The 13,817-nt window shown below is 47.8% G+C and overlaps 1 protein-coding gene across 4 annotated transcripts; it reads left to right on the forward strand.

The window, feature by feature from the left end:
• The first annotated feature begins 38 nt into the window (after nt 1-38).
• On the forward strand, nt 39-13,470 carry zhx3a (zinc fingers and homeoboxes 3a). 4 transcript variants are annotated; one of them, XM_056437712.1, is made up of 3 exons: nt 39-353; nt 8,423-11,354; nt 11,870-13,470. In XM_056437712.1, the coding sequence occupies exons 2-3, from the start codon at nt 8,623-8,625 to the stop codon at nt 11,895-11,897; spliced, it is 2,760 nt and encodes a 919-aa protein (XP_056293687.1). In that variant the 5' UTR covers nt 39-353; nt 8,423-8,622; the 3' UTR covers nt 11,898-13,470. The 4 variants fall into 4 exon arrangements, with proteins under 4 accessions (XP_056293687.1, XP_056293684.1, XP_056293685.1 ...); XM_056437709.1 differs by having other exon boundaries at nt 40-353; nt 8,423-13,470; XM_056437710.1 differs by having other exon boundaries at nt 48-154; nt 8,423-13,470.
• Nucleotides 13,471-13,817: the final 347 nt, after the last annotated feature.

Raw genomic sequence — 13,817 nt, forward strand, 5'->3', positions numbered from 1 at the left:
GGATGACGCTCCGAATCACGTGTTCATAGGAAATAGGCTACACTCGCTCTAATTTTTTTTTTTTTGGGAGCTGCCTCGTCCTGCACCGCCGACCATAGTTGTGTGTGTTTTTTGGTGCCGTCTCCATACAGTGCGGCGGCGGAGGGGTGGAAAGGTAATGTAATGTAATGTACCTTGCCGTGGTCACTGACGGGTTCACGCCAGTTCACCGGGTTCACTTGAGGAGAGCTCCCCACCCCCTGCTCGACTCTTCTTCTTCTTCTTCTGCTCCAAAAACGCAAACGATCGGAGCTAATCCAATATTATCCATTGATATATATTGTCGGATTCCAGTTTTACCACCGACTGTTGAGGTAAGGAACACATCTACTCTTCCAGTACGCGAATGCCTCTTTTTTTATTGGCGAAGGCGCGATCCTCCAAAACTTGTTTACCGAATCTATAGACTCGCCACTTGAATATTTAATTTGTTTTCTTCTTCATCTGGTGCTGTAGTCAAGGCAGTTTTATATGAAGTCGCCAATGTATAAAATGGCGACAGGAGGTGGAGGAGGAGGGGGGGGTGGTGGAGGATTTTTTTAGGGAGGGGGGGGAGAATATTCATTAAAGGTTATATAGAGTGCCAGAATCGGCTTTGGCAAGTGGGCTCCGGAGGCAGTGTGTGTGCGTGTGTGTGCCCCACAGCCGCGTGAACGGGAGTGAAACGGGTTAACTCGCCAGTTTGTCACAGTTAGAACAAACCGTGCCGGATTGGCGCTCCTTCCTTCTCGCGCTATACAATGTGGCGTATCTGCTTATTCTTTTTATTGCACAACGCGCTGTGTTTTTCCCCCCACTGCGCCGTGCGCGCGTCTGAGAGAGCGCGTTAACAGTTGTGAAAGACTTCTGAACACATAAGTGCTATAATAGCGGACTCCTTTTTTAAAAGAAAGCTCGGGAGTGATCCATAGATGTTAAAAACTGAACGCCAAGTATTAATTATTGATCGCTCATGGCTACACATTTACTCCGCTGCTGAAAGGTAGGCCTGTATTTTATATGCATAGGACTCTTTTATTCTTTCATTTCCTCCTCTTCCTCCTGTCAACATGTGCTGCTGCCCTACACGCGCGCGCGGGCACACACACACACACACACATATATATATGTATGTATAGTGTAGTAAAAAAAACACACATATATACATATATATATATATAGTACAGTAAAATAAAACTCACGCACACATATATATAGTACAGTAAAAAAACTCACACATATATATATAGTACAGTAAAATAAAACTCAGGCACACACATATATATATATATGTATATATAGTACAGTAAAAAAAAAAACACATACATATATATATATAGTCCAGTAAAAAAAGAATCTCATATTTTATCAAACTGGATTATCAGTTTTTGTGAAGCACAGTAAAAAAAAAATTTTTATAAAAAAATTTTTTCGTCACGTTTTCTATCTGTACAAAAATATTGAGCCAGCTTTGAATGCCATGTGTCTCCCCCTGCCTTCAGGGGAGGGACCTCTCTGCTGACTAATGTTGCCTCTGACGATCATGTGTGAGTCCAGTGATCCATAACAACAAGAGTCCACCCCAAAATATCCACGCTATCAGCTCTAGACTATGCACGAAGCGTCGTCCGGGCATTTTTGGGGGTCAATGTATTTTAATCCTTCAACCGGTGTGAGCTTGTCACGTATAATGTAGGTCACGGAACATGACTGTGCAACTCTTCCGCTATACTGAGGTTTGTTTCCCGAGAGATAGAGAGAGAGAGAGGGGTTCTTTGGACTGTGGAGTGTGAGTAACTCCAAAGTGTGGAGTGGAGAGAGAGTCCAGTAGATGACACTTTATTTTCAGGCGTGTGTGATGACCGGCTGAACAAAGGCAAATGAGCTCTCGCTGTTGCGGATCGGGCAGATCGGGTTCAGCTCGGCCCCGGTGAGTTCAGTGTGTGTGTATGTGTGTGTGTGTGTGGAGGATTTCACTCCAGCAGGACGCTTACACCGGGGGAATGTCAATTCCCTTTGTGGATCCCTGGGAACGGTCTTCCATCTCCCTTCTCGGAACTGCTCTAATGAGGCCAGGCATATTGCCTTTCATCCCTCACTCCCTGCAATTAGGCACAGCTCACAGTTTTCATTATGGCCGCAGCCGAGTGTTTGTGTACACAGACACAATGTCGTGGGCCAAGACTGCCCACTCCCCTCGCCCCCAAAAAAATCCAGCGTCTCTGCTCACGCCACGACCTCGTACACCTGGAGTACTGTACTTTTCAGGATTTGGTGTTCGTGATTTCGAACGACACGGTGGATGTTTTCGTGTGCCTCCCCACAACTCAAAAATAAACACAGAGGAAGGTCATATGGTCGTGATTTGCAGATTTAGTTTACATGGAATGTATAACATTCCTTGAGTTCGGAGAAGAAAATCCATTTTGATCTATTTTCCAGCCGTTTTTTCTTTTTTTCTATGCAAACAAGCGTTCGTGATGGCGGCGGCGTACCTCGCGAACCCTAAGAGAAAAATCTCCGAACCACAAAGCCCATTCACCTTTCTATCCCAACAGAAAAGACGGCGTTTTTAAAATTTTTATACAGGTCCACTTTTTTTGCATTTGGGTCTTTCATCCGCTTTTTTGGGGGGTATTTTTTGCTTTTGTCGCTGGACAAACGGCGTTATCGAAGCCCCGGGCCGCCGCTCAAAAGCCCTCACTAAAACAGCATGTTTGCACAGTTCCAACCAAAAGAAACGGCGAGCGCCGAGAGGGGTGGGAGGCGTGGGGCGTGGGGGGGTGGGGGGGCCGGGGAGGAAAAAAGAGAGCCCCTGCCACTTTCTCTGTCCCATTGCAAGAAAGGTCTGGTCAGCGGGAGCTGGCATTTGCCAGGCGTTTGGCAGTTATAGGAGGCTGTGATGTCAGCCATTTTAGGATGGACAGTACAATGTGTGCGGTACGCCGCCATCTTTCTTCCTTTTCTTCGTAAGTTCCCAAATGAATGCCTGTAGTCTTGGCTACAGAACTGAAGAAGTTATTCATCAAAAGTGATTTAAAAAGGGTGTGTGACTCAGAATTTTTTTTTTTTAATTCTTTCTCCTTCTGCGCACCATGGTTTATTTGTCCGCCATTCATCTGGGCCGCATATAGACGAAGGCTCGGGAGAACAATGTGAGATTACAACATTGAGCGTTCCCCTCTAACACAAAACAGGACGACAGCGATGCTCAGACGGCCGGGAGGTGTGTGCTGCAGCGCCTCCCGTCTCCTGGACGCTCATTTAGCGACACGATAACAACGATTTGATGTCACCGGGCGCAGCCGTACGCTTAGGAACTGGGTTTTTATGTTTCTGATGGAGAGAAGGGGGAAAAAAAAGCCAAGTTATTGTTTCACCCAAAGTCATCTGAACGAGACTTGACCCATGAATGGACTTTTCAAAGATGACCGGCAGAGCGTGCGGAATAAGTTTGTCAGACACCGGATGCAGTCTGGGGAATGTGTGTGTGTGTGTGTGTGTCTTGAGGTCGGTGGGTGTGGATAAGTGACTCTGTGCTGTGTTTGTGTGGTTTGGTGGGCAATGGGAAGAGAGGGGTTGCCATGGCGATGTTAACACATGAGTGGCACCGCCGACTGGTCTCCCAGTGGACGAGGCTGCAGTCATGGAGGTAAAGGGGCGAGGGTGTGTGTGTGTGTGTGTGTGTGTGAATGAAGACACCTCCATCTCAGACATCCAGACACTAACACGCACACAGACAGGGGGGGGGGGGGGACCAGAGACTGAGGAGGGCACGGCGTGTCTTCAACCGGACAAGCGCCGTGAAGATGGCGGCGGATTAGCGCTGCGTGCCGAGGACCTTGATGAGTCCGAATTGTTTTTCAGCACACGTAACACGAGAGCCCGACACTTATTCATGCCGGCAGGCTTACAGTGCAAAGATGTCCCCAAACTGAAACCTGTCCACCCTTTACTGTCAATATGTGATGATATAAGAAGCCCACATGGGTCCAGCGTGGCGGCGTGATGGACACAGGAGACACCCAGACGGGCCAGAAACGGAACAATCACGGTCCGACAGTCAGCCGTCTGAAAGCTCCCGGCTCTGGATCACGTTTCCCTTTTTCTAAATGAGGCGCCATTGTTCCCAATCTCTTCTCTGTGCAAGACAGTAATTGCTCTCTGGCTTATATTTGGGTGTCCAGCTGATCCACTCACATGACATTCATCTATTTAATGGACATTTTGGGAGAAAAACGTTCCCGCTAAACTCGTTTCTTTTTGGGATATATCAAATGTATCTTGTCAGGAGTCTCCCCCCCCCCCTGTCTCTCTCTCTGCCCCCAATTCCCCAGTGGGTCTTTTTTTAAATTATTTTTTAGGGAGATTTTTTGTTTTTTAAGCACGCTCTCCAGACAGCCGCGGATCACTGTCGAAGCAAATTACACGCAAAACAAATATTGTCACAAAAAGTGAGAGAATGTATGCCTCTATTTATTTTTCAGATTGTCGCATCAAGAGACTCCTTGTCAGTTATTCCTTTCAAAGACAACATATTTTCACAGCGGTGCTAAATGTTGCGGAGGTGAGGAGGGAGTGTGTGTGTGTGTGTGTGTGTGTGTGCCGAAGAGGTGTCAGCGGGGAGGAATATTGAAACGGTTGAGCCCGTCACCGTCACCAGTCATCCTCTCACTTCACTCCCAGTTGTGTCTTCCTTTGTCCTTCTTCCTCCTCCAGCTTCTCATTCAAGTGACAGGTGGCACAACAACAACACCAACTCTCTTGTTTATCGCCAACTGTAGGTGACCCAACAATCTGGGAGTGTCTGAATCAGTGGGGCTGTTTTGAATTAAATTTAAATGTTTATCCACCACTTTAAAACCTCGCCCCCTCCCCCTTTTTTCTCCTGCTGGTAGCAGCTCATTGTAGATCGGGCATGTTTTTCAGGTTGTAATATTGTAATTACTGCAGCAGTTTATGGGGTGATGAAAGGGAATACATGCTGCTTTCTTTCAATTGGTTTTTGCCGAAATGGGAGCAGCGCACTCAGCTGTTTGCCGTGCAACCCAAAAAAGCGGTAAAGAATATAATTAAATATTAATGAGATGTAAATATAATATTGTTATGGAAATGACAGTGTAGGAGGGCATAAGGGAGGAGGGCGCTGCTGTAAATCTTAAAGCTGCTATTAAATGAGGCGGAGCGTATAAAATCCCATCAGAATTTAAACAAGCCTAATCCCATTTGTTTTTCAAAACGCTTGTTTTTTTGGGGGGGAAAAGTTGAATGGATCAGACGGGGTTTTATGTCGTCAGACCCCCCACACACACACACACACACACCCAGGGAAAGCTCATCCGAGAGCTCTGCCACTTTCCCTCACGTCAGATACGACTCCCCGCGGTCCGGCCCGAGATGATGAGAGTTCCCTCCCCCCCATCCCCCCCCCCCCCCCCCATCTACCTCCTCCCCTATGTGCCACAGATCCAGTGCCGGTGCGAGGACACATACGACCCACTTGGGACGGGTGAGCGTCTGAGCGTCGTCTATACCTGAAACACAAGGGAAGGCCTGTGTGATGGTGATGGCGCGCCCCCCCCTCCCCTCGTTCTTTTGATAGATGACCTGATTCCTTACGTAACCTGTCTCAGCCTTTGGCTCTTCTCTCGTGCAGGAAGTGGGCTGTTTTGTCTGTGGGATGAGGAGCTTCTGTACGTCGTCGGTCTCACTTCAGATTGCCATCCCACTCCCTTCTGTGTGTGTGTGTGTGTGTGTGTCACCAGTCCATCGCCGTGACCAAGGCACTCGTTCCAACAATTTATTTTCTTTAAACATCCCGACGGAACAAAATGAATCTGGCCAGCACAGCCCTGATTTGTCCTACAGAGCACAATAACATCTCTCAGACAGATGTTTCAGATGTGCATGACCACATCGCTCTCTCCCTCTCTCTCTCTTTCTAAATCCCTCCATTCAGCGGCGCAAACTCAACGAACGCCGTGTCCTCAACAGGGGTTAATCAAGTGTGCCGTCAAGAGGATATCATGACCTCTCTTACATACAGCACATGTCTGGATGCAGTGAACTGGGATTACTGCATAAGATGCCGGTGACCCAGTTTTTGTTCTCGTTCGTATTGTTTTTAGTTTTTTTTCCTCTCTGTTGGAAAGCAACAGCCGTCAGTAGGAAGAGAAAAGAGGAAAAAAAGAGGTGAAAACAAGGATAGCATCTGGGATCAGCGTGTACTGTGGGCCAGTCATTTGAGGGTTTTAATTCTGGAACAGATTCATCTTTTATTTACCGTCCAGCCGGGCCGAGCATTGCACGCGGCCGCAGTAAAACGAAGGTCTGTGAACGTGCTCGTCACATAGAAACACGTCCGAATTATGATAAATTGTTGTCTTTGGAACAACTCTTGACTGTAACAAGATGTTGGAGGTATGCATGGAGTCCAACAGAAACCAAAGTTGTGGGTGTTTTTTTTCCTCCCATGATGATAACAAGCTCACAGGAGCGTGAGCGATGTGGATCGAAGGAGATATGATGAGACTGGTTCTCAGCTGCATGCCACACATCTCAGACAGGAAGATGAGTGATAGACAAGAGGCTGTGTGTGTGTGTGTGTGTGTGTGTGTGTGGTTCGAAGGTTCACGCAGAGGGCAGAGAGCACCGCGCTCCACTCTGACATTCTCTTCTCATCATTTCTTTTAACGTGTCTTTGTATTTTTCCCATGTTCGAATGAATATAGAAAACAGCTGCATCGCCATTGTCTGGTCCTACAAGCTTTGTTAAATATTTGTGGCTTTGGTGGAGTTTTTTTTTTTTTTTAATCATTTCTTTCCACAACATAATGCGGAGAAGAAAGGAGGCGCAATGTTGCAAGATTACAGAGGCCGTATCCATCCTCACGACGAGTTTTACAGCATAAGGGAAAGCTTGTGGATGTGGTTTTGCTAATGGATTTGTGCATCTGAGGGTCGTGTTCGTACGCACGCCATGCCGCTGGTTGAACATGTGAAGCTTGTAAACGGCTTCAATAAGTTTGCAATAACCTTACGAGAATGTTCCAGGCACTTAATTGTACTGTTGTTGGCTCACTGCTCACACACACAAACACACACACACACGCACATACACACACACGCCACCTGATTTCTCTTCTTGACACAACATTATGCCAGGGAAGGTGCGCTGTAACGTCCAATGTAAAACATGTGGCTCCCATCCAAGTGTGGCAGTAAAATGCTCAATCGCTCCGGCTAAGTCATTTGACCTTCATTTGTCGGCTTTACAATATCAAACCAAAGACATCTCCCCCCCCACCCCCATGTGACAGTTGTTGATCATATAAGATGGAATTAAATGTCCTCCTTTAAGAATAAACGCTACATTTAAAATGACTGTATATCTGTACCGGTTAGACTTGTTTCGGAACTATTTTTTTTCGGAGACAAACGCATACCTGTTTGCATATTTCTGCATATTTGTGGTGGCAGCAGACGATGTGAAACAGCTGGTAAGGTCACATACGATTGTGAGTGGTTAAGTGCAAAGTCTCTAAAGTTCCGGATGATATTCATTTACGGAATAATTGTTTCTTTCCTGGAGGGAGGCAGCTGGGGACAAATAACACCGATTCAAACATAAGGCATCACATTTATGTGACGTTAACTTCGGTCTTAGTCTCGGTGCCAGACGGCGTTATTATTACACGTTTAAAGCTTTACTCGGAATAATTTCGTGGACTCGTGCCTTCACTAATAAGAGGAGCCAAAACATATGGCAACAGTGAAGTAGACTGTAGTCACTTCTGATTTTCATGCTCTTTTTTTCTCTCCAAATCCATTAAAAGCGACAGCTAGACAGAAGTCTGTGAATCCGGGAAAATAACCAGCACGCTGACAGGCTGCATTGATGGAAGTGTGTAGGCGTGGTGTCATAAAAGGTTTCTATTATCTTCATATATTTAGCGTTAAATGTCTTTCAACATTTAGAAAAATCAGCCTCCAATGTTCATGAACTCGAAAGCCATATTGAAAACAATAATGTGTCAAACGGGCTGGATCCACTTTACTTCTCCCGGATATTGTAATTTAATGTAACCTTCATATTTGTTTATTAGCATAATGCAAAAGTCGTTTTAACATTTTTTTTTAAAGAAAAGCCCCGGGCTCTAAATAAACACCACCTACACTTACAACCCTGCGTGGGCCTTTTAGCTTCCTCTACACATCCCACTTACTATAATATGAATGTTTCATGTTTTTAATGTTCTGAAAGCACAGACTATAAAAAAAATTCTATCCACATGCAACATGTTTTATATTAGAGTCATTTTCTTGTGTCACACTGCCATTTTTTCCCTGTAATGATTAAAGATGTGCTGAGAGAGAGTCACAGGTCTTCTCTTTTTCCTCTCAGGTTCCCTGGGAGCTCTTCAACTCGTCCATGTGACACAAGTCCTGACGTGGCAGAGGGCATGAAGCAACACTGTGACATCATAGTGGCTGGTCCATGACACTAAACTCCATTCAACCCTCTCCACTCTCCACCCGCCCTCTGTTCTCATCACACCCAACAAGCAATCACTCGCTCCCCATATCTCTACACGACGCCGCACAATGGCCAGCAAGAGGAAATCCACCGTACCCTGCATGATACCATCCAAATCCAAACATGTGCGTGAGGAAATCATTCTGGGCTCGCTGCCAGAACTCCTACCGACAATCCCAGAGGACAGCATACTCAGCATCTCCGGAGAAGAGTCTGGCCATTTCTCTCACGGCTCCTCTCAATCCGATGGTGGTGGCGAGCTTCAGAAAGGAGGAGCATACAGCTGCCCAAAGTGCCGTTTCGAGTCCAGAGATCTAAACTACTTTTTGGATCACATGCACAATTGCCACTTAGACTTCAGGGCACAGCCCACTTTCTACTGCCTGAACTGTGGGGTGTCAGTTGTCCGCTTTGAGGCTCTGGCTCTGCATAACGCTACTGCCCACCCCAAGATAATGGAGGGGTTGGTCACTGCCTCCCTCACTGTCAACAAGAGGGATGGAGTAACAACAGTGGAGCAAAGCCTCTTCACGGACAACGGAGAGGTCGACAAAGAATCCGGGATCTCCCTCACCAAAACCACCATTGCAAAGATGATGAAAGCCAAGGGGGAACACAAAAAGATTGTGGTTTCCCACACCGTGGAGGTACGGAAGATAGACACTGGAAAGGAAGTCGACCCCAGCATGCTGACAAATGTGCCTGAACTCCAAAACGGGGCTCTCAGTCTTTCTGGCGCCCCGGCTATGCCGAGGACCACTGTCGCTCACGTGACGACGACGACAGTGTCCGACCAAGTCTTTCACCAGCACACTCCCTCCCTTTACGCCCTGCCTTCTTCTGGTTCCAATAAAGACCTTCCAAAGGTGATGATTCCTCTCAGCAGCATCCCCACCTACGATGCCGCCATGGACACCAGCAGCTTTCTCAAGACCTCCTTCGGCAAGTTCCCCTACCCGACCAAAGCGGAGCTCTGCTACCTCACGGTGGTCTCAGAGTTCCCGGAAGAGCAGATCAAACTGTGGTTCACTGCCCAGAGGCTCAAGCAGGGCATCAGCTGGTCTCCGGAAGAGATCGAGGAGGCCAGGAGGAAGATGTTCAACACGGTGTTCCAGGGCGGAGCGCCCCAGAAGCAACCTGCTGCGCAGCGGCACGTCAATCACATCGTGACCCACCACACCGTCCACGCCGGCTCCAGAGGACCAACCTTTCCGATGGCCAAAGCTCCCTTCGGCGCAATGAGACCCGGGGGGATCGCGACCGCGCAGGCCAGCATGTCGACGAACCCGAACGTCACCCGGATTTCGTACTCGACTCCAATCGTGGCCCCAAAGTTTCCATCCGTGGTCAGAACAGCACAGGCACTGACCAAGAATACTCGACCCACCGCCGAGCCGGACAAGAGCAACGGCCTCGGCCCGGACATGGCCGGAAGCAGCGGTTGCGTCAGTAGCACCAGCAGCAGTCGAAGCAGCAGTAGCAGCAGTAGTTGCAGTAGCAGCAGCAGCATCAGCAGCTATTCCAGCAGCAGTAACGGTGGCGGCGAGACGGCGGCCACCAGGAAGCGGGTCCATACCAGCAGCCCGACCAACAGAATCAACAGCATCGCCACTTGCCTGACCAACACGAGCAATAACGGCGAGCACTGTGCCGCCAACGCCAACAGGAAACCAAACGCCCAGAGCAACCGTCTCCCGACTGGACCGGACGCTTCAAACGGCACCAAGAGTCACGTGATCGTTGATAACACCAGCAAATCAAACTTCACCTTTAACAATCATAGCAGCGGCGCCACCAGTCCACAAGAGCCGGGCCACGCCGCGAAGCCCGGCGACGAACGCGCCAACAATATCCACAAGAACAACAACAGCAACAGCAGTATTAGCAATGACTACCCAAGTACAATCTGTAATGACAATGTCCCCAACCTGAACCACACCAGCAAATCCCCAACCGAAAGCACCAGCACTACTGTCATTGCAAAAGGCAGCTCGTCTATCTTAGACGAGGGTCAATGCAACCAGGACTTTCCCATCAAAGGTATGTCCATCTTACAGCAACTCATCAAGGACGAGGACCCGTTTGCTGGGGACAGAAGCGGCCCGGAGATGAAAATGGACCCCGTCAAGATGAACTTCAAGAGGGCGAAGCTGAGCGATCAAGACACCACGCGCGAGATCGTCCATCCCGATAATAAGCCCGAGAAAGCCGAGGCGTCGACGCCTCAGCCGTCTTTCTCGCCCCCCTGGGCCAACAAGACCCCCCAGCAGCTGCACACCCTGCGGCAGGTTTTCTACAACACCCGCTGGCCCAGCAGCCAGCAGTACGAGGACCTGAGCGCCCAGACGGGTCTCGCCAAGTCAGAGGTGGTGCGCTGGTTCAGCGACAGCCGGTACGGTCACAAGAACGGGCACCTGAAGTGGCTGGACGCCTACCAACGAGCGCCCGCCGGAGCGGAGGACGCGAAGAGCCCCGGAGACGCCGGAGCCGAGTCCCCGAAGAACTCTCCGGTGGCCAAAAAGAAACTCGTCGACAAGCTCCTTGAAGGAGCCGCGGGGCTGAACTCGGGGCAGCGGGTCGTGTGGCAGGATTCATACTCGCCGCTGCCGGGCCTGATGGGGTCCGAGGGGATCGGTGAGCGAGGCCGAGCCGAGGAGTCTGTGCAGCCGGGAGTCCTGCAGGGTCCTTGGTCCGAGAGCGCAGAGGACCACCACCACCACCACCACCAGCAGCACCACCACCAGCAGCAGCCAGTGGCCAGTCAGTCACTCATTGAACAGGCTGATGCCAATCAGGCCAGGTACTTCAGCCAAAATGCTCAAATTACAAAGTGTGATCGAAGCCCCCTGAAGTAAGATGCTCCCCTCATCACAGTGCCTCGTGATAATTTACACGCCGAGCGATATTTAACAATCAAGACCCACGAAGTCAGGCGTCGTGATGAAAGCATGACAGCTTGTTGACGTACGGTAAACAAGGAGGCAGGAGGAGTGTGTACAGGTGCTCATGCTGAGGAGCTTATTCAGGCAATCAAAGGTCTGTGTTTAAGAAGCTATATTTAGATAAGTCGAAGTCTGGGCCATTGAATTATAGATTGAGAGCGCATGCTAATAAATCATGACGATTGTCTTCGGTGAGATGGATTTCCGAGAGGCGAGTTCACCGGTACACGGCATCTTTTTACACGGCTCCATCCCCCCAAGAAGTGCCTCGCGTGTGCAGCGGTGACACCGATACGAGAGGATCTTCTCATGCCACCGCCTCACGACTTGTGCATGTTGCGTTTGCGTGTTTCTGTGTGTGTGTTGCTGACAGGGATCGCCTGAGGATGGAGCTGCGATGAAGACGAAGAAGAAGAAGAAGAAGCAGGCCCCCAATCCGACCGGAGGAAAATTACATTTAAAGGCTGGTTTGCTCCCCTGGCCGTGATCTGAAAATAAATTAAAATGAAAAAGAGTGTGTTCATAATGACAGCAGATGTGATTGTAGCTGGACCGTTGAACTCTGACTGTAACTGTGAATACCCCCCCCCCCCAACCCCGCCCCTCCTCCTCCTTCTCTTCCATCACTTCCTGCCATCATCAAAAAAAAGAAAGAACTTCTCACCTTTTTGAGTCCTGTGATGTTTAAAAGCCTTTCATGCTTCTTTTGTGGTTGTGTGGGGAGGGTGCACAATGAGGTCAGTACGAGGGATCAAAGAAAAGAACGAGAGAAGACGCACACTGACTGGAAAACTGACTTGAATGAGGGAAGATCGGATAGAATAGAGCCGGGAGATATTGTCGTTGGGTCAGAGGGAGACAAATATATATATGATTCAAACTGCACTAAAGAGGGTTTGTACCAACTGGACAAACAAACGATGTGTCAAGGAAATGTTGTCGTTGGCTTTGTGATATTTTTTACTTTTTTAGCAACCAGTACTTCAGCACTGCCTTGAATTTGACTTTTTCCGTTATTTGTTTTTTTTCTTTCTCAATTCTATTTACTCTTCTATAGTCACTGTAAGTCCAGATGCAATCAAACATGGTTTATTTAGATCTGTATAAATGTTGGTGATCACTTTGCAGTTCAGCTACACGCGAGAGACTATATACACACACACACACACAATGCACTAATGAAGACAGCAATGCTCCACAAAATAATCACTGCCCCACAGCAAAAGTATTGCTCGCTCCGTCGGGATCAATACACTGCCCTGGACAGAGAAGCCTGCCACGCTAACGTTGCCTTACTCCGCTCTGCCCGTGTGTTTTTATGAACCGCCTGTCAATCACCTTGCTTTCCAGCTACTGTGCTGTCCTAAAAATAAAAAAATATGTAAAAAGGGAAAAAAAGTACATGCCAGTGCATCAATGGTCACTGTTCGTCTATATCTGTGAGAGAAAAAAAAATTTTTTTATCTTGTGCTGCTTTCTGTACACTTGGAGATGTTTAACTTTAAGCTGTAATTGTATCAAATATTGTTTCTGGCACATGTTTAAAAAGCAAAATTATCAAATTTGATCCCAAGACACTGACAGAGTGAGATGTTGTGCTTAGCTAGAGAGCCAAATGAGGAGATCTTTGCCCTCCTCTGAATTTTCTTGTGTTTATATAAAAGATACGGTCACTACATGAATCCTATTAAGCTGCATCTTTGTCGAGCTGCTAAGATCTAAGAACGGTGCTATACCTTCCAAAGTGAAATTGGAGGTCGATCTCCTACCAGCAGTGTATGCACTTGTGTCGAATGTTACAAATTATTTTGGGTTCGAGACAAATGGAATCTGGACTTACGGTGTTATGATCGCTTTTAAAAAAAAATTTAAGAAAAAAAATCTTTTATGAAATGGTGTGATCATAAAGCACTGTTGTATCATCCTTTCTACACTTCTGAATCTTTACAGAATAAACTGAATACTCACCAAGCAGCAACGTCTCATTACTGCTCGGCACCTTGCACCAGGAGTGAATATCTATTATGGCATGGACCCATAAGTTATTCAGTGTGATGAATGTGAGAGTAACACACTTGATTAACGCCTTGGACAATGCACACAGCCCCACCTGCTGGTGAGCAGCTGTAAATGCATGTGCCGCGAGCTGAATTTACACCTCGGACAGGCAATGGCTGCAAATGACCCATTTATCTTGTCTGCCAGGTAATGAGTTTAGCTGTAGTTTGTAGTGTGCGTTGATTTTATTTTGACGATCAAAAGTATTTGTAAAGCAAATATGACGATGCTGCAGCAACTCCTGCCGGAAACTTAAAAGACAT

Source organism: Pseudoliparis swirei, chromosome 18 (genome assembly GCF_029220125.1).
Source record: "Pseudoliparis swirei isolate HS2019 ecotype Mariana Trench chromosome 18, NWPU_hadal_v1, whole genome shotgun sequence".
NCBI classification, from domain to species: Eukaryota; Metazoa; Chordata; class Actinopteri; order Perciformes; family Liparidae; genus Pseudoliparis; species Pseudoliparis swirei.

What these genes read in the sequence shown, in the direction of transcription:
- zhx3a (XM_056437709.1), top strand. Translation starts at nt 8,623, where the DNA reads ATGGCCAGCAAGAGGAAATCCACCGTACCCTGCATGATACCATCCAAA.